Below are 24178 nucleotides of genomic sequence, written 5' to 3' on the forward strand. Positions count from 1 at the left end.
TTCTGTGAGGAGAATCATCCTGGATGATTTACTGTGTAATAAGTCATATACCTCCACCAACCATAGACTCTATTGCTCAGTTTTTGTTGCACATTTTGCAAACACATGACTGTAACAACTTTACTGTTTACTTTAACTGTAACACTTTTCTAAGTCATTGTTTTTCAAAATTAACCTTTCATGAGATGTTTCTAATGGCTTACCTAGAGCAAAAGTAACACTTTGTCACATGTCCAGACAGAGACTCAGGCACATGATCACAAATGAATGGAGGATGAGTCTGGGGAAATTCTTGGCTTTACATTTGACTAGTAAATATTTAACATGTCTGGCTCAAATGTTACTGTTTCATTGCTATGCATGGGTGCAGATAGTATCAGTTGTTGGCTAAAGTTTACTTTTGAAAGTCTCTGTTCAGGGATTGTGCTATATTTCAACTCTCACAAAGAGACTAGTAAGCAGAAGTGTCTTCCTTTATCCTGTTGATCAGAAGGTCTTTTAAGAGTTTGGACTTTCCTGGAAGTCACATCTGCAGCAAAAGTTCTATAAAAATCTAAAAACTTTGTGAAAAGTTGGTTGATGGAAACCATTTGTAGCTGTTCCAGTGAAAGTTCTCATTTTTCTGGCAGATTCTAAGAAAACTAACTTTTTATACACACACCACACACACTTCCCCTCTCACAAAAGAGAGTTCTGCCTTCCAGAACCGAGAGCCTTGTATCAGTGGGCTAGTTTCCCTTCTTAACTAAGAGAAGGCATGAGGTCTTACTCATGTGCTTTCTAATGCTGCCAACAGGAGTGCAGCAGCTTCTGGCCTTGGCTCTAAAATGACAGCAGTAGGACCAGGTGAAATGATTTTTCCAAGAGGCACCTGGTTACAGAGCGTGTTGGTATAGCTGATTAGGCAGCTGCTGCAGAAGCACTGGTGGGTGGGCTGTGGCAGCCTCACTGAGATGATTCCGGAAAGCAAGCTCAGAAGCAGGTCTTTCAGCTCTATCAGCTTTCATCAGCGTGTGAGTACTAAGGTTAATCTTTTACAGATATCCTGGGAAATCTCAGCTTGGCCAACGTATCTTGTGGCCTAACTACATAGGCAACAACCTAAAAGCACTTCTCAAAGCTTGGTGGTGCAGGCAGAGAGTCATTTGTTAATGCTGCTTCATGCAGTCCCTAGTCGTCTACTGTGGTTGTTTCAAATGAATTTGCCAGCTAGGGAAGGGATTAAAATATTCTCTGAATCCTACAGCTTACTTGGGATGCTGAGTTGGTTCCTAGCTTTTCTGTTTCCTTTTGGCTGGTGGAGTATCAGTGAAAGCACCCTGCTGTGCTCAGTCACTGCAGTTGTCTACTCTGTGAGATCACACGTTGTTAACCAGATCCTTGTTTCCCTGGGAAGGTTTTGTGGTGTGCCTTCTCAGGAGGTAATTGGTCCTGCACTTGCTGGGCTTTGTAGCTGCAAAGGAGAGACTCCACTGGGTGGAACTGGCATTTTTCCATCTGCCACCCACTGTGAATTGAGAGAAGGTTTTCTGGAGGTGGGGGACAGGAGGCAGCACCTTGTTGCCTACAGCCTGTAGCACAGACGAAGTGCTGTGCAGGGGGCAGCCTGTCTTCCCCAGCAAACTCCCAAGAATGGATGAGACCTGCTGAAGAAAGGAGACCTGCTGAAGAAAGGCATTGCTCACATGCTTGAGGGACTGCTTACAGGGGAAGAGCTGGGGCTGGGCCGGTTGGGCAGTAATTCAAGAAAGAATTGGGCTGGGTACGTGAGGCGAGGCAGCAGCTCAAGTTTTTCATGAGAACGAAAGGTGGCTGCTGGTGGTGTGCTTGCCCTTTGTGCCTGGCTGTGAGGGAGGATGAGGAAAATCCAAAGAGTTCCTGAGAGCTGCAAAAGTAATGGGGAGCAGCTGTGCTGCCAGCTGCTTCTGAGATCAAAGGGCTGAGTGCTTACTAAGAAGTTTGGCCTCTGGGGAGTGTTTTATCTAGCATAGGGAAGGAGAGCCAAATACTTGATCCAGAGACAAGCCTGGGGCAAGCTGGTTGCATGAGGGGTAGAGGTTTTTGTTTCCTGGTATGTGGACAGTGATAAGGCGCTCCTATAGAGTTTGGGAACCACTGCTCTGCTTTAACCTCAGCCTTCTACGGAGCCGTGCCAGTCCTCTTGGCTGATGGAAGGAAAGAGTTTTATTGAGATTAATGGATGATAATGCAGCAAGCTGGGAACAGACCACAAAGATCACTCGCTTCTTTCCAGCCCCACGTTTGAGCAAGTGCTTATGCATATTTAGAAATTGGTGGGTGCAGAACAGAGAACAAACATTAATGCTGACAAAGGGGATATAAAAGCTGAGGCAGCTGGATAATGTGTTATGCAAAATCAATCTAAATGGAATATATTTGCCTTTTTGTTTTGCAAATGGTGACCGAGTCAGGAACCTATCTGGAGAAACAAAGCTGTATGTGATTGACAATGGCAGGAATAGGAGTTAACTTTGGTAGCGCTGTTTTGTTTGAGGAAATATTAATATTGTTAGTATTAATATGGGAGAATCTAAAAAGTTAGACATAAGGATGAGGAAAAAGAACTTGGACTATCCAAAGCAATACTAAAGATGTTGTGGTTGTAGAAAGAATGCAGCAAGATTTGGCACAGCTTAGTTCTGGGTAATGTTGGAGAGACAAAAATGAATGCTAATCTAAGGCTGCTTGAAAGGGAGGAAATGGGGCTTAATGGAAGGAGGAGCTTTAGCTTTGTCTTAGCTGCATCTTGCTCTGGTTTGATGAGAAATACCCATTTTGGAGAAGCTAGCCAAGATGTACGGTTGGATTCTTGGGGAAAAAACAAAACACAGGAAACACATTCATGTCATCAGCCTAATGATTGCATAGAAATTGAGTGTTATAATGTTTTTGTTGGATTTTTTTTTTGTTATTTTTTTCCACAGGCTGCCTTTTGGTTTATCTGTAAAGCTTCTAAGAGTGGTTTGGAAATACCAAAGATTTAAAACAGTCTTGAGGTAGCTTGGAAGATGCTGCTATTACTGTTAATTGCAATCTGCAGTAGGACTGTTTGCCCAGTACTGCAGAGCCGCTGTGGAGTTCTGTGCGTGTAGAGTGAGTCCCTGCTACACACACAAACACGAAAAGCAAAAAGGAAGGCTTAGAGGAGTATTTCCTTTCCCTCTTATGGAAGGTAATAGCAAGTCAGTGGCTGATCTGAGCGAAGACTCATTATAGCCAATCTAGTACTCTAGCTACTAGATCGTAGTTCCTATGGTGCTGTTAATTAAATATTAATACGTGCATTGTTTCTGTCTTTGGTATGTCCTTATGTGCTGGCTATACTGGAACATGTTTGAACTGTTTCAGTCATTTTTATTCTTGGGATAGAGCTTAAAGAGTAAAAACGGAGACTAATCCAATTCATTGGGTATTAAACATCCACCTTCTGAATATTAACAGTTTCTTAAGTATCTACTACAAACTAAGGCAATTTTTTGTAGATCGCCCCTGGCAGAGCAAAATATGGCTTCTGATCCATCCTTGGAAGTTTACTTTCAGCACTGCTTAAAACTTTTAATGCAGCCATATACAGGAGCAAAAAGGGGGAGCAGAAGTGATTTGCACAGTTTTGAGCTTTCCAGAGAGTGTGTTGAGATGGCTATGCCAAATTTTTTTTAGCTGGCTGTATTGTAACAAGTTAGTTGGCTTTAGTTAATAGAATATGGATATATTTTTTGCACTTGAAGAATATCCTAAGCAGTAGCGTGTGCTGTTTTGTCTGGCAGAGAGCTAAACACTTATTCTCCCCACCCACTATCAAATGAAGATGAGCATCGATGTTAATATTATTGTTGTTAATATCTAAGCTGGATGTCTAGGTTCACTGGATCCCAATAATCTTAAGTTTTCTGCATTGTACACCAGTAGGGTTGTAGAGGCTGCAAAGGGTCTGAGTTTTATCAAGTGGTTGTAGCTGAAAAATAGCATGTTCCTTGGTTAATTGCAAAGACAAGTATTTCAAATCTTTATCAAAGTCTGTACCTTTCTTCGGTACTACCCAATTGAGTATATATTTTTTTAAAGTGAATAATTTTGCTGAGGGAAGCTAGTGCTGTGTTGTACTCCAACTTCCAAAAGTTCTTGTAGCTTGACACCAAAATTTGGCATTGGGACAATAGCCTTAGTGAACTAGACACCATACAGGCATTGGACCAACACAGACAGTGCTTTGTGCATCAAGGTTTCTTCTTTGATACTGAAATTAAGAGTTAAATTGGTCAGCTTTTGCAGTACAGACACAAAACCAAGCAGTTAAGCATTGGTTCTTGAGCCTGTCATTTTGTTAGATAGTAAATCCAACCTTAGGGCTCCAAGTGTTGGAACAAGTTGTAGCCCAATAAACTTATTTAAATGTGTTCAAATACTTTTATAAAGCTTTATGACAGTTCTGGTATCGTATACATGCTATATTACGTACTTGCGACTGAGTAGACAGAAATGAAGTCACGTGTTCCAAATACCAATGGATTTCGTACTGCTGCATGGGACGTGGGGACTCAGCCTCGTGTTAGGTACTGTGGAATCTAAGGTGTGTAGAAGCTCTGTACCTGCACTGATCTTAAGATAAGTAGCAGCAGTAAACATTTAGCAGCTCAGAGTAATGGGCATCTTGGCCAGATATCTAAATGTATTTGTGTGACCAGCATGCCTTTGCAATTAAGTCTTCAAAATGATGTAGGTGTCCTGAGGTTAGATCTTCAAAAGCGGTGCTGAGCATTGTGATGCCTTTTTGTAGGCAGTTTGTTTCCCAATGGCATTAACAGCCACCAACAGGATTCCTAGCCCCACAGAGCTCATTTACTCAGGTGCTTAGAAAGGAGATGCAGAAAAAGCAGCTGCTATAAAGTGTGAAGGGCTGTAGTGCACCTTCAGGTTATCTCATTCTGCAATTTAGCTCAGTCTGCTCTGATGGAAATAGGAGTTTTGGTGGTGGTGGATTTTTTTTATTATTTTTTTTTTTTGGGGGGGGGTGACCTTCTACAAATAATTCTGCAGTTCTGTACTGCTCTGACAGCTCCCCATTCAATGCAACAAACAGAGCAATGCTACTTGCTTTGTAAAGCACTTTGCGAGAGCTACAGGTGCATGCAGCATTCACAGAATTCACTTCAAAATGTCTGATGAGCTCTGGCCATGTCTTTCTCCCTCTGAAGACTGCTGATCAGAGAGCGGTGGCTTTGACCAGGACTCCAGGGTGAAACAAGTCCTGTCTTTACCTGTCTGGGGGATGATGTAAGTGAAGGAAGCAGCATAGGTTTTATTCTGCTTAAGGCAAGACTGCGGTGTGCTGGAAAATGTGGCTCCATTTAGGTGGCAACATTGAAGAGAATAGAGAGATGAAGGGTAACTAAGGGTAACATGAAGCATTTGGTATATTTATAAAAATGTGAAATGGCTTTTCTTATTTAAAGAATGGTTGTGCATCATTGAAGGCTACAAAAGCAAAGTGGGAACATTCTTTCCAAATCAGGAGAAAAGCAATCCTTAGCAGTTGCTAATCTATTTATGTTCCAGTCATGCTCAGAGTGTGGCTTTGAGGGCTGAAGCTCTTGTAATTAATTGCCTGGAATATGTCATTCTGCAGCAAGATTCATTGTTCTCTTCTCCCCAAGAGGAAGGCTGAGATTTTTAGCTGTAGGACTTCCCTGTAAAACGAGCAGAGAGACATGGCTAAATTCCCATGTATTGTTTTGTGGAAACACTACTAATTATGGCTCCCATTACAAGCATGTCATTTCTATGTGATCTAGACAGAAATTGATGCATTTGGTGGGAAGCAGCCAATGCTTTATTCTGGGGATAATACACAGGCTTTAGGTTTTGATCCCTGTTGATAGAGGTCCTTAAACTTTGCAGAATCAGTAGGATGCTTATTTAGTTCCCTGGTTTCTCAAAAGGACTTTATTTTTAATTTTCTTTTTCTCAGCTTCTTCCTGCCAGGTTCCCTTTGCTATTCCCCAAGCAATGCTCAAAATATTTACACACTATGCCAAATTAAATGAGAGTGAACTCAAAGCTCCATGCCTGTGTGAAGATTTAGAGGGGCAAGATTCAGCAGGGACTGAGCATGCTTTCAAGAAGCTATGTAAGATACGGCTTCAAAAGGACCTTCAGCCCAACCTCACTTACATTACTTTGTATGGGAACCTTTCTCCTCTATGTCTTCCCTTCCCCTGAACAGAAATGAATGCGTTTTTAAATAGCGAAGCATTCCTGTAGCTTCCTTTCAAGTCCCCGAGGTATTGTTGGCTGTGGGAACCTCCCTATATAGCTTCTGTGGAACTAGGAGCTTGGAGCATAGCCATGACACTTCCATGTAAGAAAGCACACGTGCTCTGTGCAAAACTTTTCACTGATGTTGGTAGATTGGATGGAAAAGCCAATTTTTATCCTATAGATTCACTGCTTTTGTAAATGACAACCTACACCGACTTTTCTTACCTGGGGGCTGAAAGTGGAGTTGCTGTTAAGTTTCAACTGCATATGAGACTTTAGATCTGGAGGCTGTTCTCTGGTCCTTTGATGCATGGCCTGATCAAGTGAACTACATGCTGATGACCTCTAGGAAGAGGAGCTGTGAAGAACAGGCCTTTCTGCCTGTCAGAAGGTAGGTCTGTTGCATTCAAGACTGCTTTGGTACTTTGTAGTCTGAAGCAGCTATTTCTTTCTTTTCCTTACACCAGCATGGGTTGGTGGGTTGATTCCGAAAGTTCAAGTGCTCCTGGGTTTACTGGCATCATTTCTAAAACTGTTTACAGTGCTGAAACTGAGAAGTCAGCTGGGGAGACAGGCTTTGCTGTGGGCACAGGGCCTGCTCAGTGGCCTGCTTACCCTGCCCTTGGCCAGTAGTTGCCACAGCCTATGTAGATATGCAAGGAGGACTTGCTTCCAGGGAATATAAACTGTGGACGTCTGGCCTTTCTTCTGGAAGAGCAATCTGACAACTGTCATTCAAAGCTCTCAGCACTGGCAACTCACAGTTTAGTTTGCAAATAGTATACCTCCAAGAAGGTGGTGCTTCTGTTTGTTTCTTTCTTTCTTTCTTTCTTTTTCCTTGGAGAACAGTCATTTTGGGAATACCTGATATTTTCTGGAATACTCAAAAAATATGATTCAGAAACAAATTTCAGTAATGAATAACTGCAGTGGTAACACAGGGCAGATGTTTGAGGCTTTTTCAATAGCATAGAAATTGCTTTATGAAACAGATTTTGTCCAAAGTGTTTTAAGTGCTTGTCCGTGTAAACGATGAGAGCAAGGTAAAAGCACCTCAGGTTCTTAAAAAGGCTGAAGTGTGCAAGCTCATACAATTACTGCTCTAAAATGTCTGTGGTGCCCTTATTCCCTCTCAATTCATTTCCATAAAAAAAAAAAAAAGCAAAAGTGGATAAAGGAAAGAAATAAAAGACCTTAGAAATTGGTCTTGGACTGAGATTAAACATAAAATTTGTCTTGAAGGGAGATCTTAGTGATTGAGAAAAAGTTACAGTATTTTAATACTAAGTTGAGTATTTTTTGAGTATTTCTTCTGTACTTCTTTTTGTGAACTCAGTAAGAGTCAAATGGATAGAAGAGGTCAGCATGTGTTAAGAAGGTTGATTTCAGTGCAGAAGGATATTTCCCATGTTCTTTCACAGTGTGCTGAATTTGGTAAAAATCAAGTGGTTGTTGTACTTTTCTTAATGAAACAATAGCTTACTGTGCCAAATACTTCTATGTATGTCTAGATATATTCCATTCCCGGTCAAACAAGAAGAGGAGATACTTCCCTAAAAGAAGACCTACAAATACCAGGATCTGTGCAAAAATGAAGAGGCTGGACACCACTGTAATAAGCACTCTTGGTTTCTTGTGTTACTATGGCAAGAAAATGCCCAGGAAAGGCACTTACTGTAAATTAACTACAATACTCTACAATACTCTGCCTTATAAATAAGTACAGTTGAGGATGGTATGTCTTTTGCCTAAATCATCTGGTGATGCTGGCCACTGGAGCTGTGTCCTCTCCTCTGCTCAAAGGTGTTCTGTGTGCCCCTGGGTAGGGGTTATTGAGTCATATTTTTTTGAAGAACTTTGTTTCCATTTAAAAGTAGAAATAGGTAGCTGCCTTGTTCTGGACTTTTGTTCTTTTGATTTCACAGTGTGTTTTTTGTTGTTGTTTTGGTTTTTTGATTTTGTTTTTTTCTGTCTAATTTAACTCCACAAGATGTTTCGCTACATCTGTAGTTTGGAAGTTACTACAGTCAGTTTTACTACGAGGAATAAACTTGATTCCTGATGTCTAAACCCTCCTGCATAAATTTCCTAGATGTTCTCAGTGAAGGATTCACTATTTGTGAATAAGAAAGAGGGAGTAGTGCAAATTCTGAGAACTTCACTGAAACCCTAACCATTTTTGATACTGAATGTGAAAGGCCCATAGTATACTACCAGCATTGCGTCCAGCCCTCTAGTAATGTGCAGAGTCCATCTCTGCTTTCCACCTTTCAGTGTTTCCAATCTTTTTTTTAAGAAAAAAAAAAAAAAAACAACAAACAACACACTCAAAAGTGGTGAAGTTGCACAAAAGATTTTGCTGTTGCTAGAAAAGGAAGGATAGAGAGAAACGCACTTCAGTTTGATTCATCCAAGCCAGTGCTTTCAAGTTTGTTTGGTTGTTCTTAAACAAGCTTCAGAAAGTTTGTCGATGCCCCATGGTTAGACACGTAGCCTGTTGCTTTGTGTCCCTGTAGCTGTTCTGAGTGTGTTATTGCCAGCTGAATAATGTCATATTTAACATTTTTTGGAGATTTTGGGCAAAGTACAAAAGGGATCTGTCATGCCTTGTTTTTCCTTCTTTTCTTCCCAAAGCATCTGGCTTGCCATGGTGATGGAAAAGGTTGGTACATGGAAAATTCTGAGACCAACTGTCAAGAACAATAATTGTTTGAGATAGTGAAAAACAGTTTCAAGGTATTGTAAAGAGCTGGGGGAAGCTTTCTGGGAAGGGAATTGAAACCAGCCAAAGAGAAGTCTGGACTATTAAATTAATTAGCCTGTCATGAGGTTTTTGAAAGCAAAGATGGAGCTGTATTAGCATGTTGGCTTCATGGCAAGTGAGAGCTGGCTGGAGCCTGCTCATCTGCATGTAGTTTGGGGATGAATTAAAGTCTTAGAGCCCATGGGTTTTGTTGAAAAATGACATTTTGAAAGAGGCAAGTTGGCTGCTAGGAGTCGGAATCACAGCAGAGCCAAAATAAGCTTCATATTTCTTAACCCCTGTGTTACAGTGAACTCCGGATTTTCCCAGAAGATGTGCAAATGCAGATGGACTGAGCGTTGTGAGCTGCCAGGTTTTAGTGAGAAGGGGAGAAGGAAAATAAACTACAGTTGTCCATTATGTAATACAGGTATGAAAAATACAGTTACTCGGACATGATAATGTGTACAAGGAAAAGGAGGAGGCAGCTATAGAATAAGGAAAAGAGCTAGAGATCTGAGTAAACTGAAGATTCAAGCTATGACTTCAGTGTTTGGCAGAAGTCAGAAGAATAAATAAAGTACTGTGATGGTAGGGGGCTGGGGAAAAGCGTCAAGAGTAGCATAAGCAGCAAGTCTAGAGCTAGCGTGCTGTGCATTTTGTTAGTAGGCATCAAGTGGAATTTGTGGGAAAGATAGATAACAGCAAAAGAAACTATGGGGTCTGAATGAAGGCAACCAAAAGATTTGCTATGCTCCAGTCATTTTTGTACTGTGCTGTGAATCGGATGCAGCTCCACAGGATACTAAGGAAGAATGCTCAAAGACATAATGCTAGGAGAGAATTAGGCGTTCTTTTTATTAGAAAAGATGCAAATTGTGATGCAAAAAAATGTGATTTATGTGATTCTGAGTTTATGGGAAGCTGGAATCAAGGCCTGAGAAGATAGCAAATTAAAAAGGCCCAAGGAGAAACAAAACTGGATTGAAGGGACTGCTTTTGTCTCGTGATTAAAAAATGATCATTAAGAAAGATGAACCTATTGAAGTTAGGTAGTACAATTTTCAGCAGCTTGTTGCCAACAATGCTCATGTTCTACTTTGTGTATGTGTGAATAGGAGTTTAGGAGCCTAAACGCTACAAGATTTGGGGTTTTGAAGAAATGCAGCGTGGTAACCAGCTCCAGGCAGGTCAAGCTAGAAGGGTACCACCAGGTTTCCAGCTCTCCTGCGTTCCAGTCAGTTCCGACTGACCCCTTCAGGTGGCAAATGGTTTTACACGTTATTTCTAGGAGCTCTTCTGAGCTGCTGTCAAGTTCTGCCTCGGGGTTACTGGGGGATAATGGTAACACAGCAAAGAGGGCTGAAGGATGTTAAGCATCCTTCAGGGTCTCCTGTTTCATAAGGTTTTTGCCTCTTCCCTCAGTAAACCTGAAAGACACAACTTTTTTTTTTTTTTAATAATAATTTTGTCTTTCCATGTTGGTGTTATTTGATGAGGGGATGTATAGTTCCAGCTGTAGAAAGAACACTGGCATTCAGATGAAATCGTTGTAGGCATGAAAAGCCTGTGCAGACCAAAAATTGAAATAATTGCACTCTTCCATCCTCTATTTAAAAAATAAATAAATGTTTGTTTACAACACAGGACTTCAAGTAAAGCATGCCTGATATCTACCTTCAGAGTTCTTAAAACTGCTTGTGAAAGTTTCTCCCTCACACATAATCTTGAACCTTTAAAGTAAAGCTCGTGAAGCTGTGCCAGCAGGCCCTCCGTTGCAATTTTGTGAATGCTTCTGATCTTCAGAAGCATTGAATTCAGAAATTCTGCTGGGATAATACTGGGTCATTGTAACACAGGGATAAAATTGAGTTGTCTTCATACAGAAGTATTTGGGTGAGTTGTAAAACAACAACAAAAATAAAGGAAAAAACATGGCTAAAACTCTTACAATGGGGAAAACCTTGTAAACTTATTGGGTAAATTGTCCATGCAGCATATACAAGTGAATACTGCATGTTATGCATTGTGTATATACAACAGCTGTTTATGTGTTAGAAATACATTTAAAATAAGGATTTTTAAAACTTAGATCTAAGCAAAATTTATTTCCCATTTGCTTTTACTGATAGCTGTGTCTAAACCTCATGCTTACTGTTGGAAATATCAAACTTTGCTATCCTAGAGCAGTTCTAGGTTTATTAAATTACACAATTAGAAAAAAAAAAAAAAAAAAAAAAAAACATGGGGAGAAAATCTGTAGCTAAGATTTTGGAAAAGTTGGAGGTCATTTTGCCTTGCGTCAGAGCCATGCAAGCTGTAATACTCTTGTCAGTTAAACTGGTTCAGGGTTGTTTACCCATTCTGGGCACCCAGCCAGCCTAACTTACAAAACTGCAATTATCATGATTGCTAGGAATAGTTCCACTTCTTGCCTTGGATTTCTTGTGCCTTGCTCCTTTTCTTCTTCAAGGAAGTCTTAAATTTTCCTGTCAGTTCTGAGGAGACCCTGGTTTCCCCCTTAGGGGTTCCCACGGAGACGCAGTTACGGGCTATCCAGCCCTGACAAATGCAGTCCTTCCACAGAGGGAGCAGCAAGCAACAGCCTTGCTTCTGGGGGTGAATCCCTGCTGGCCCCAGGCAAGAAAGCCAGGTTTTGCTGCAGGAGACCCACAACCGTCAGGTTTTTTATGGTTTTACACAATCTCTGAATCTTTCTCACAGGCTGAGGTGCTTTGGCATTTGCCTTGTCCTCCATTATGTCCTCCACACCCATTTCTGTGGCAATTCCAGCAGTGGTTTGGTACACGTGTTGAAGTAATTTTCTGTGTCCCTTATCAAACCACAAACCGAAAAGAACTAGTACCAGGTGCTGGCTACCCAGCAGCTTTTGGGCTGCAAATACGGTGAGGTTGGAAGGCCCTTAGGATAATGCAGCGTTATGTCAGTGCTTCTGTCGGGTTCGTAGAAGACTCCACCTCCTCCCACGTGTGTGCCTTGGTTGGCTCTTTTGGCTAGACAAAGATGTGAAGCAGCTGGGCGTTAGTTATCAGGGAGAACATGTTGGAAGGGGCAGTTCCACGTTGCTGGTATGAGCTGGGGTTGTGGCTGCCTTAATCAGAAAGCCTGCGAGCTGGTGATAGTGTGTTTAGTGGGGAAAGTCATCCAGTCTGTAGCAAAGTTGTACTCTTGATGGTTTATCATCAGTGATTTGCAGTGTCAAGTATGGCAGCATTCGAGGCACTGTGCACAGACTCCTTCATGCCGTGTTTTGAGTAGAGCTCCTGTTGTACTTGATAGGAGAAACAGGTGTAAAAGAGCCTTATTCTCAGTTGTCATTCTTTGAAGGGAACTGCCTCTCTCTTCTTGTGCATTACTTTTTATTTTTATTTTTTTGTACATTCTGGATGTGTTCTTATTCTCCATTGTCCATGTAAAGAGTTTGTGATGAGGCAGTGGTCTGAGCAAATCCAACACTTACCTTGCTTGTGCCTTGTACTACTGGGAACTGTGTCTTCAGTGATAACACATTTCTAGAGAGTGTGCTGTAGATCCTTGCCATTAGCACTGAAGCTCTTCTCAAGCACAGTTCCTCTTCATTGGCATGAACTTAGAGGAGCACCAGGACTGTCAGAGACAGGGAAATAATGGTGGGATGTCAAGTTATTGGGGATTACTGGCCAGAAATCTTCCTTCAGGGCACTTCCTGGGTTCAAGCCAATTTCTTGGAGTACAAAACTCTGCTGAGGACTTCCAAGGTCTCTGAATCTAAAGTCAGGGACTCTGTTTGTCTTTTCCTAGAAATTGGCAAAATTATTATTTTTTTTTTTCCTCAGCTAATCAACCTGTCTTGGGGAACTTCTGGAATTTTTTATATGGCTTATTTGTTACATTATATATGTATAACGTTATGGACTGCGGTATTATTTGCTTGTTTATTTTTGAAAGTTCAGCAATGAAATTTGCTTTGCTTCATAGAAATTGGTGTCAAAACCTGACTTTTTGTCTTCCCCTGGATGTACAGACATACTTCGTCTGTATCTAGAATGGGATTTTCTGTGTCGGCATAAAGGAATGTGTAATTCCTTCATAAACACTCCAAAATGAAAGTGTGACTTCAATTATTCTTAGATGTGGTGCAATGCTGACTTTACAGCTGCTTCTGGGGATGTTACAGCTCAGCTCTTGAGATCACAAAGTTCAGTCTGCAGACTCCTATTTTGACATGACTGGTCACAAGGCCTACAAATCAAGCAAAAACAAAAACAAACCTCTTGTGGACATGGTTGCTTTCCTTTGCTTTCTTATTTTGTCTTATTTTGATCCTCTTGATTCAAGTGCTTGTCTCGTTCAGAAGCTCCCAGCATTACATTATTGTTAATTTTGTTAACTGCTATTTAGAATCAAAAAATTATTTCAGAACTTATGTTCAGGACTTGCCACATTTCTAGCTCTAATCCCTGCTGCTCTTTCTGAGTGTAGAGCCCGGTGAGAGGGCTGGAGAGAACAAAGGGGAAAAAATATGGATGTGTCTGCCTTGTGACATTTGAACATAGTGTGCTTCTATGACATAGCAGTCCTGTGCCACAGCAGACCTTACTGAAACCAACATGGAAAGAAAACTTACTTATTTGGTCATTTTTACATCATGGAGTGCAAGCACGGTTTCTGTAGATGTGTGTGTTTTAGTTATTCCTGGCTTAGCTATTTTTTTATTATGTTCTTTAAATAATAGTGTTTGACTAAAGATTCCCATCCAACCTGACAAGGTAAGTGAATTTCAAATACATTAGAAGTGTGAGGAGCAGCATTTGCATTTCACAGAAGTTGCTACTGGCAGTGGCCAGTTGGCTTAGCACATGGCTGGAGCGATGCTGAGGTGTGTCAGTGCCTGCTCCCACTGAGAAGGATGGTACTGTGAATTCGGTAAAATATTAATTGATAAGGAAGAGGCAGGGATGCTAAGCAAGACTTTGAAGAGTATTTATATTCTGGGCTTTGTCTAACAATCATGACATTTTGCTGGAGATGGAAGTATAGGGTCATAATGAATGAGTCTCAGAAGCATTTAGGAAATACTATTTTATTATAGCATTGTTAATTGACTTCTCACCTTGCAGTGTTATATTGTCTTTCTATAGTGTGTTTGGTAAGTTATATCCAGAGGATACACATAGCAGATTGTGTGAGCTGTTAGGTCCAATTTAACGTATTTTACTGTCTTCTTCAGTAGCCGGTGTGGCTGCATTTCTGTATGACTGCCAGAAGCATTGCAGCTTGATTGATTAAGGCAGACCTCAGGGAAGAAAAAGGCAAAATTTTTAGAAGCTGCTGAGGTTAAAGCAATTCTTCAGGTATTATAAAAGGCATGTGTATTTGTTTTGTTTAAGTATTTCAATCCTGTTTATCCTTGAAGAAACAAATAAGACTTTTTCTTTAGGCTTTTTACTAGAGTAAAAGATGATCCCCATCTTATCCAAAACACTCAAGTCACTCTGTGTTCAGCTCTGTTCTGGGTGATTTGGTACCTTTGAGCACAAGATGTTGGGTTCTCAAAAGATTAAAGCATGTAGTGTTGCAGAGCCTGATGATCCTTCAGCTCTAGCCATAAAGATCATTTGTGGATGATGTTTGTATCATTGGAAAATAAATACAAATTTATTTTATTTTCCCCACAGAAACACAGAACAGTTGAAGCTGGAGGAGACCTCTGGAAGTCGTTTGGTCCAACTCCCCTGCCCAAGCAGGGCCACCTGGAGCTGGTTGTCCAGGAGGCTTTTGAAGATCTCAACTCTCTCCAGGCAACCTGAGTCACTGCTCAGTCAACCTGACATTGGAAAAAGCGTTCCCTGATGTTCAGATGGACCCTCCTATGTTTGTGCTTACAGCCTCTTGCCCTGTCACAGGACACCACTGAAAAGAGCCTGGCTTCATCTTCTGTATACCCTCCATTCAGGTATTGCTATACATTGATGAATTCACCCCTTGGAGCCTTCTCTTTTCTCTGTTATCCCTCAAGCAGATATGAGGGTGGTTGAAGTCTCCCATGAGGACCAGGGACTGCAAATGTGAGGCTTGTCTGCATGAGTTTAGCTGTAGGTACTGATAACATACTCTACACTGATGGATTGAACAGGTAAATGATCACCTGGCCTTTCTCTCCTCTAACATTAGGACTTGAGAAAGCATAACTGCTATTCCTTTATTTCTTCATGCTGCTGTTTTAAATACTTCCCTGCTCTGTCTTGGTGGTTACCAGTTTCCCTTATTTGTTTTATTTTTCCCTGTGCAGGAGGACTAAGGAGAACCAACAGGACTGTGTCACCATCACCTCATTTTGTATTGCACTTCAAAATCTTTACATGTCAAACTGCTCTACATCCTGGTAATGCCTCACAATGTTCTTCTTTTTTTTTTTTCTTTATTTCCCTGCTTGTGTTTGAAAGTCTGGTGTATGACAATCCACCAGTCATGTTCCTCAAGAGTAAGAAAAAAAAATGCAGAGACCTGTAACTGAGGTATTCTCTAGAGAAATGTGAGCAGCTCTTCAGAACAGGTATATGACATGGTGATCTTATGCCATACAGGGGCTCTCATCCTGATGGCTACAGCTTCCTTTGGAAAGGAAAATTTACCTGTGTGCAGTCTTCAGTGTAACAGCACTCATGCTGCGTGATCTAACATTGCCAACTCAGCCTCTGATATAGCACTGTAAGACTGCCTGAGTGTTGACAGCTGCTGGCAGTTCCTTAGCATGGAAATTCATAAGGCTAACTGTAATTGAGTTGAGAGGTATCACCTTCCTCCTACTCTCATCAAAGGTGTACTTGTCAAAGCCCAGATGAACACGAAGTACTTCAACTTCCCACCAACAAGCCAGGTAGATTATTGGCTCGATTCATTGAAGAGCATCTCTCCCATCCACTCAGCCAGAAATGTTTTGTTTATGGCCCTGATCCCTAGATGTTTGCATTCCTATTTTTTCCCCACTGTTTGGATAAAGTATGAAATAGTGGAGCACTGATGTATTTCAACACTTTTTTCAATTGCTTTCAAATAAGCCTAGCTTCAACAAAAGGATCTCACCTAAAAAGGGGATTAAATTCTTCTTTTTTTTTTTAGAACAATAATGGTGCGGTTTCTGGAGCACAGAGAAGTACCCTTTAGCAACATCAGCAATCCAGTGAAGGACTTCTTGAAGGAAACTGCTTGAAATCCAGGCTTTAAGCAAATGAGTAACTTGGAACAAAGAAAAGACCTCAAGGTAAGTTCAGCTTTTGAAATTAGCCCCAAATACCTTTTGTTGTAGGTTAACTTATCTAGAGCTAAAACCTTGCTATAGTTTCTGTTTTTCCCAAAGTAACAAATCAAGAGAAGGTGCGGCAGGTGGCTTTCCTACAGTTCCAAGTACATTCAAATCATGTCTTCCTGGTACTGTTTCCTGACCAGGAGAAAAGTAACTTTATTTAATTCCAAAACTAAATTTGATTGTAATGGAACTTTTTGTGCAGTAAGCATACACAAAGGCCTGCCCAGTTCAATTGCCAGTACTTAACCCTTTGCTGTTTGCTACTGCCTGTGATAGTACCTTCTTCAGGAGAACTAGAATGTCCCAGAGAGATTCCTAGACTGTACTATTAAGGTTCCTGTCATACTTTGATATTTCAGCACCAACACTGATAGTTGCTTTCTCATTTGTCTCTAGTGAATTCTGAATTCCTTACAGAGCATGGATTGTGTAATACAGTAAAGCACTTACAGTAGCAGACAGTCTTGACAGGAGCCTTAGGGGTCAAGACTGAGCCAGGTTAAAGCTAACTCAAGTTCCTATTCCAGTACCATCTTTCCAAATTCTACTAGCCATTGGCTAGATGTCTGACACCTAAGCAGGTTTTGTGATTTGTCTTTGTGCCTGAAGGGTAAAAAAAAAAAAAAAAAAGAAGAAAAACCACAAAAACACCATATGGAAGTTCTCTCAGACATTCAGAAAGATATCGTTTCTATGTTCTTAGCACCTGGGTCCAACAACCTGTGAGGCTCCAAAATTTCCTAGAACAAGTTGTTCACACCCCAGTACATCAGTACCAGAATCAGCATAGAAAAGGCATCTTAAAGTGCAACTGCTTTTGTGAAGTTACAACTCCAAAAAAGTGCCTTAGAAGGTAATGCTGGCTTCAGCAGTCTTTCCACCCTTGTCCTTGGGCCTAGTCAATCCCTTGTGGCTGCAGCTGCATTTAAGGACCAGAAGCTAAATCTGATTCTTCAGGCTTATTTACCTATGCAGTATTGCAAGCTTGTGTAGAACAATACAAGCCTCAGCAGCGAAACAGGCTAAACAAAGACCTGACTTCTGTGAAGAAAAGCACGGAAAACACTAATTTTAAAAGGTCTTGAGTCACTTTATATGATCTCATGATTGATTGATTGCTATTAGAAGGCCATCATTTTGCTGTCTTTTATTCTGTTATGGTTTTCTAAAAACTAAACTAGCCTTAATGTTGTTCCATTCAAATATATGGTCCTCAGTTGTGTGGGTTGGAGGACTTTTTTTTTTTTTTGACAGCAGCTAAAATTAAAGTTCTGTGTTACTTATTAGATATTTGGTAGAAAATCTTCACAGTGTTGCCACTTTTCCTCACAAGTGCTTTTTTTTTTTTTTTTCCCCTGAAGTGTTTGGAAACCTGTAAACTCTTCAAAAATCATCATTAATAGAATTCAAGCCCTGTAAGAAGAGGCAGCCATGGAAGATTCACATACCTGCAACTATTGGAGGTAGCTTTTGTGGATTGATAGTGCAGCAATTCAGATGTGAGGGGAATGTGAAAAACAGGTACACTGCATTTTACTTCAGTACCTGATGCCTACCTTGCTGGATGGGCCTCTCCTGTTGGGTAAGATGTTCAGTTTACATTGCTTCCACATATTCATCTTAGAGACACTAAAATAAAAAAACTACCCTGTTTACTCCCTATATGACCTCTTCAGCACAAATGCCTTAGTAAGGTATTACTAAGATTTACTATTTCTGCTGAATGCTTCTCATCTTAAATGAAAACATCCTCAGAACCTCCACAGGTAAGTTGTGCATATCAGTAACAATTGCACACTGAGGATATTTCCTGACCTATACCTAAGAGAACTGGACAGAACTTTTCTATAGAAATGATATCTCTATAGTCCGATATATACAAAAGTATGCCATTAATGAATGACAGCATATTTTTAATAGTGTAAAGTTAGTTACTGGTTCTAATATAAAGGTAGGGCAATTGCGCAGTGACACAGCTATGTAGCTGTGGCAATGACTATACAAAGCAGTCTGAAGTAAGGACTTTTTCCCATTTATTCACAGCTTAATATGCAAATTGAGTCATAGTAACAGCCTGACTGAAAGTAACAACACAAAATGAAGCAAATGGAATTATTTTTTTCATTTGAATTGCCTACATGTTCAACTGATATAATTCTTCTAAATATTTCCAGATCTAGCTGGCTGTTTCAGTGAAATTTATTCATGGTTAAGAATAGCATACATAATCCTCAAGCTGAAATAGATGCAATCTATGCCCAAATTCTTCTTCAAGCTGCCAGAAAAGGGATGTGAATATCAACTTGAGTCAAACTCAAAAAGGTTTAACATTACAGAACTTTCTGTAATGTATCTTTCTTTCTCCCTTTCAATATAATCAAATTCAGGTAGGGAATCCTCACTTTCTTTACCACAGAATTATTGCGAAAATGATACATTCTTAAGAGATATGAAAGAGTATTCAGTAATTTTTTTTGCAAACTGTAACAAAAAAAAATAAGAATCAAATGACTTACTGAATGTTGTCTTCCTATCAACCTTATCTAAGAGAAAATATCTATATAGTTTAAAAAAATTAATTTTCAACATTTCAATGGGAACTGTTAAGAGCTTTTATACATTTGACAGAATAAAACCTTAATATTAAAGTCTCTAATTTGCAACGTTTATGCATCTCTTTCTTTAAAATCAGAACTGTCTTTGAAAAATACAACTATATAAGAACCGCATTTAAAATGTGTTAAGAAATATTAGTTTTATTTAACCAGTTTTCACAGCTGAATATTTATTCTATAAAAACTTTACAGATTGTACAGTTTATATATAGTTTAAACTACTAGAACAAAAAAGTAGGTCCCACAGATGCAAAAATACTGTACCAATCCAAGGTAAAGGCAGATTTACACACTGTACAGCTCTCCACTGGGAAGGGGAGGTGGGTCAGTTCCAAGTTAAAAACTTCAAAACTGTACAAAAATAAGGTTTGATTTCTTTTTCATTCTTCATAATACATTCATTAAGATTGCAAGCACAGATACCCAAGTAATTATAGATATCTGCAGTCAGGAATCAATAACCACTCCTGAAAGGAATGCAAAATAGGTCTATTTACACAGGGCACTCTTTTACACCATACTGTATATAGTGTATATTTAAAATAATAAAAAAGCATAGACAAAGAACATTAAACATCTAATATAAGGTAGTTTTTTTAAATTTTTTTTTTACTTAATAGTGTGCCAAAAGAATTTTAACTTATTAAATAATATATTCTAAGTGAACCTAAAATTTATGAACATAAAATGCATTTTTGGTGTAATACATCAATTAAACCAGCAAATAGGAAAAAAAATGTATATAAAGTAGTATTCTCACCCAGCAACATAAGCACTTATGTAGTTATTAAAAAAAAAAAAAGAAAGAAAAAACAGAGGCTATTAAAAAAACCCACTAAACTAACTTATAACTTAGGATATTCATACATAGATATTCAGTGATTCACTAATACTGCAAAACAAGCTTTTTTTGTCTTTTTTTCCTTCCCCCTCCACTTCCCCTCATTCCCCTTCCCCAAGAGACAGTGGTTTCTTCATGCTGTCTGGGTAAGAATTAAACGTATTCCTGCCACTTTCTTCCCACCCCTCTATACCTCCCCCCAGAAAAAAAAGCATAGAGTGTTTTCTTAGCATTAATCCTGAGCACACTCTCTTTTGGGGGATTTTTGTGATTTAATCTTTCTGGAGTTCAATTCTGAAAAAATTTAGAGTGTTCCATTAGTTGAGGTATGTCAACCTTCTTCTGAGACAATGCCTTACATCTGAGCTGATTTGTTGGGCAGTGAAAGTAAGGGCTGGCTAATACCCGTTTCAGTTCTGTATTCTAATGAAAAAAGAAAAGCGTTATTCCAGACTTCCCTGCCACACAGAAAATAAATGCAACACCATTCACTTTTTAATCCATTCTCTATTTGATACAGTACTAGCCAAAGATAACAAAAACTATAGCCTTTAAAGAGATGTTTGGTAGTGCACTCTATCATTTTTTAGCTTCTTGTGTGTGTGTGTCTACATACACACACTCACACATTATATATATATACTTATATATAAAAAGTTTATATATATATATGCACACACATTATGTATGTGCATATATACATGTAACAATCAGGGAGAAAGGAGTTTTGTTCAAATTTAAGTGATACAGTACTTTTAAACCCCTTGACAATAAAAGGTGGGGGAAGTTCCACTGCTGTTCCCAAGCTGAGCAAGGGGTGAGTTTATATAGGATTTTAAATGGGCATATGCTGTTTGCCCTGATGTCCAAGAAATACAATTCCAGTGTCAATGGGCATCTCATCAGAACTCATCAATTTTCCTCTGCAGGTATTTTAACATTGAGTCCATCCCTTGTGCTGAGCCCCAGATTTTCTTCAAAACTTCACACTCCTTTTCATTTGCTTGTTCCAAGTCCACCTTCATGATATTACGTACTAAAGCTTTGGATTCTTCAAGTACCTAGGTGAATAGAGAAGAGAGTTTGTTCAGTATTACAGGAGAACAGAGCAACTTTTGTGCTCACAGTGTTTTTTTTTTTTTTTTTTTTTTTACAGCCATGCCTGAAGTTGATTATAAATTTAATCAATCTTATCACTTTTCATATACTATAACCCTATGGATCCTTGCTCAGTCATACAGTTTCCTTTACGTTATACCAACACAACTTAATAAAGCACAAAAATACAAGCCATTATGAAAATAATAACCATAAATATGCATACATATACGTGATTTTATACTGGTAACTAGAGAAAACGCCAACTCCACTTTGGTGAAGGCCAACTATAAAACTATTAACCAAAACTGCTCTAATAACCAGGCAGACATTGACGCTTAAATAATAGTATCTAAAATAGACCAAAAAAAAAAGTCTCAAGTTTGCTTCTTCACTTAGAAGACTATTATTCTGTTTCAAAGTCTAGCATTTCTAATGCACAGAACAGTTGATTTGTACTTTCGATTCCCATAAAAAAGCATCAAATTTTGGTAGTTCCAGCTGTCATGTAACTGCCAGTAGCACACAAAACCATGAATGCCTATGCAAAATTGTAAAATTGTGAGTAAAATTGTAAATTCATGGTAAAATTGTAAGTTCAGCCTAATGACAAAGGCTGCATTTTTCTATGTTTACAAATATTTCTTTAAGTTACCAATTTCCTTATTAATTTAAATCACAACTCAAGATACCATTTCTATTCAGTTCTCAGGGCAACTGTTTCTTATGTTAATTAGGGTAAGTTGGATTTACATGCCATACCATTTATACTTAAATTAAAAACAAAGTATATTTTTAAGGAGTCCAATGTTATGTTATGTTCTTAACCACAATATATTAACGCATATGATAAAGAGAAGTCAGATACCTTTTTAAAAAAAAAAAACAAAAACAAACAAAACCACAAAACAAGATGCGTTCAAATGTTAAAAGGCATTAATATTTCTAAAATGTGGTCCTCATGTTATGAAACTTTTTTTTTTAAGGAGAACATGATGATATAAGTCTAATAATAGATTAATTTTAATTTATCTAATTATAAAAAGCCTTATTGTTAGAAAATAAAGGGCACTTACAACTGAATTACATGCGACAAGTTCCTTAATTCGAACCATTACTTCTTGTGTGAATGTTCCTGGCCAAAACACTTGAGAGACGAGTCCTTTGGCACAAGCTTCCTGCGCAGTCAACTTCCTCCCACTGAACAACATTTCATTGGCCTGAAGGGATAAAAAGTTACTTCTGGTATGAAATGTAATGAGACAAAACTCTTTAAAAGAAAAATGCTCAAAACAAATAAGGAAAATGCCTGCACTATTTTTTAAGTACTTTGATTATGGCTCTTCCAACTTTTAATTATTAAAGAAAGACAAAGACTTGCCTACAGATGGTTTGGTCAATGCTGTTGACTATACTACTTCAATAGTTATAAAAATACAGACGCCTATGATTAGGCATGAAAAGCGTAAACATCTTTCGTCATTTCCTAGTCATGAGCGTTGATAAGCTCCAGCTTTCTTGGAGTATTTCAGAGTTGATTAACTATATATGTAGGAATATGTTACAATGCCTGACAGGCCTGTAAAGTGATACTGAAGTCGCTTGCCTTTTAGTTGTAGCAACTAAATCCTTTCTAAAAAGTCTACATTATCTGTAAGTTATAGAGATAAGCCAGTTTTGGTAGTAGACCTCCTGGGAACCGACAGTCTTGGAAGGAACACAAAGTTAAATATTTTGCAGCTTTTTTTTTTCTTTCAATAATGAATATTTTTGAAGTCTAATTATATGGTTTATTTTGAGCCCATCTCAAATGTCTCCAGCACCATAGTATTTCATTTATGATGCAGCATTTGAAATAGCTGGCTCATCTTAGAGTTCAATGTACAAAATCCACTTAAGTGAACAGGATATAATCCAAATATTCCCATTTATTTAGAAGTTCACTATTGAACTGAAATTCTTTCTAAATAGCAGCCTTACTAAAAACCAAAACCAACCAACCAACCAAAAAAAAAAAAGAAAGAAAAACCCACCCACTTATTTAAGACCTTACACACAGTTTAAAAGCATTAATAAAAGGTGTGGAATAGAGTAATATATTGTATGCAGTTATCTCTAAGTCTGTAAATTGTTTTGATTTGCAATCACACTCTTCACTATTTAACAGCTTCCCTGTTAAAATATCACCCTGCAACCATTCATGCTTATGCTTTAATTCTACCTTTTTTGACATTACATAAACACCTAAACTTTTTGTTTGCCTTGGCATTTGCACAGAAAGAGCCAGTGAAGGATTAAAAACTCAGAGGAATTGTCAACCTTGAAAAAATCAGTTTTACTGTTCTTTTAAATGACTGATTTACATTGAAAATATGACAAAGCTATCACTGGACACTTGGAATATGGGGAATGAGGCTGTTAGAGAAATCTAAGCACTCAGCTGTCTATTACGTGCCCCTTTGTAATGAAATACAAAACTTGCATTCTAGTGGCAGTTTGGTTACTGACTCCTAGTCCATTAGAGGCTTGTATAAAGAGGTTGTTTTTTTAGGATTTTTAAAAATAACGTTTATTACATCTTCCATAACTTAATATGGAGAATTGTGATTCACATTTATTATTATTATTTAAAAGTCAAACCAAAGGCATAAGTTATATATCCCTGTAGTTATACTTTCTCTGAAAGGTTCCAGCAAACAGAAGTATCACAACTATGTCTTCTACTTTTCCAAATTATTTATGAATGATACTGACTTGAAACACTAGCCAAAGATCAGTGATCTATACAAGTTAGACTGAAAAATAAGAACAGATTTTCCTACGGAAATTGAGAAAAAAATCCAAAATAATTTCAAAAGATACTTGGTATTGATGATCAAAACGTGAAGTCAATCTATTGGGGGTTAGGAAACTCAGAAATTTTAAGTTCACTGGTGAGTTATATTTTCTTCACAAGCATCTTTCATAATGAGGTTAAAAAAAATTAATGCTATAAAACCTTTTTTTTTTTCCTCCTAAGACTCATTTCTCCTGAATGTGAAAACAACAAACACTAGTGGTGCAGTTATCTGATTTCTGCAAGCTGTAATGCAGCGTTAGCAGAAAACCTTACATGAAATGAGCACTCTCATTAGTGTTTTCAGCTGACAGATTTTGAAGGGGAATGTTTCACTTTTGATCTACATACAGCGTATGCCGGAGACCCACTACTAAACAAGTTTTAGAGGGCATGATTAGATGACTATCTGTGGTGAAATTTAACACATTTGTTGCTTACTTTCCAAGAAACATAA

The 24178-nt window shown here is 38.7% G+C and overlaps 1 protein-coding gene and 1 long non-coding RNA gene across 5 annotated transcripts in view; one reads left to right on the forward strand and one right to left on the reverse strand.

The window, feature by feature from the left end:
• Nucleotides 1-1027: 1027 nt before the first annotated feature.
• LOC137850594 (uncharacterized) lies at nucleotides 1028-17993 on the forward strand. Of its 3 annotated transcripts, none has more exons than XR_011092659.1 (5): nucleotides 1028-2071; nucleotides 14701-14978; nucleotides 15315-15407; nucleotides 16145-16286; nucleotides 17693-17993. It is a non-coding gene; the product is annotated as an uncharacterized lncRNA (long non-coding RNA). The 3 variants fall into 3 exon arrangements; XR_011092658.1 differs by lacking the exon at nucleotides 1028-2071 and adding an exon at nucleotides 5015-6670; XR_011092660.1 differs by lacking the exon at nucleotides 1028-2071 and adding an exon at nucleotides 6698-9452.
• A 1067-nt stretch (nucleotides 17994-19060) lies between these two features.
• Nucleotides 19061-24178, reverse strand: part of CDYL (chromodomain Y like) — a 102882-nt gene continuing 97764 nt past the window's right edge. For both annotated transcript variants that reach the window (XM_068670811.1, XM_068670812.1), the window contains 2 exons: nucleotides 21962-22105; nucleotides 19061-20848 (listed from right to left, as the gene is read on the reverse strand). In XM_068670811.1, coding sequence (XP_068526912.1) covers nucleotides 20690-20848; nucleotides 21962-22105 — 303 coding nt within the window. In that variant the 3' untranslated portion in view covers nucleotides 19061-20689. The remainder of the gene's footprint in view (nucleotides 20849-21961; nucleotides 22106-24178) is intronic.

The sequence above is a fragment of the Anas acuta genome, chromosome 2, assembly GCF_963932015.1.
Source record: "Anas acuta chromosome 2, bAnaAcu1.1, whole genome shotgun sequence".
Taxonomy (NCBI): Eukaryota; Metazoa; Chordata; class Aves; order Anseriformes; family Anatidae; genus Anas; species Anas acuta.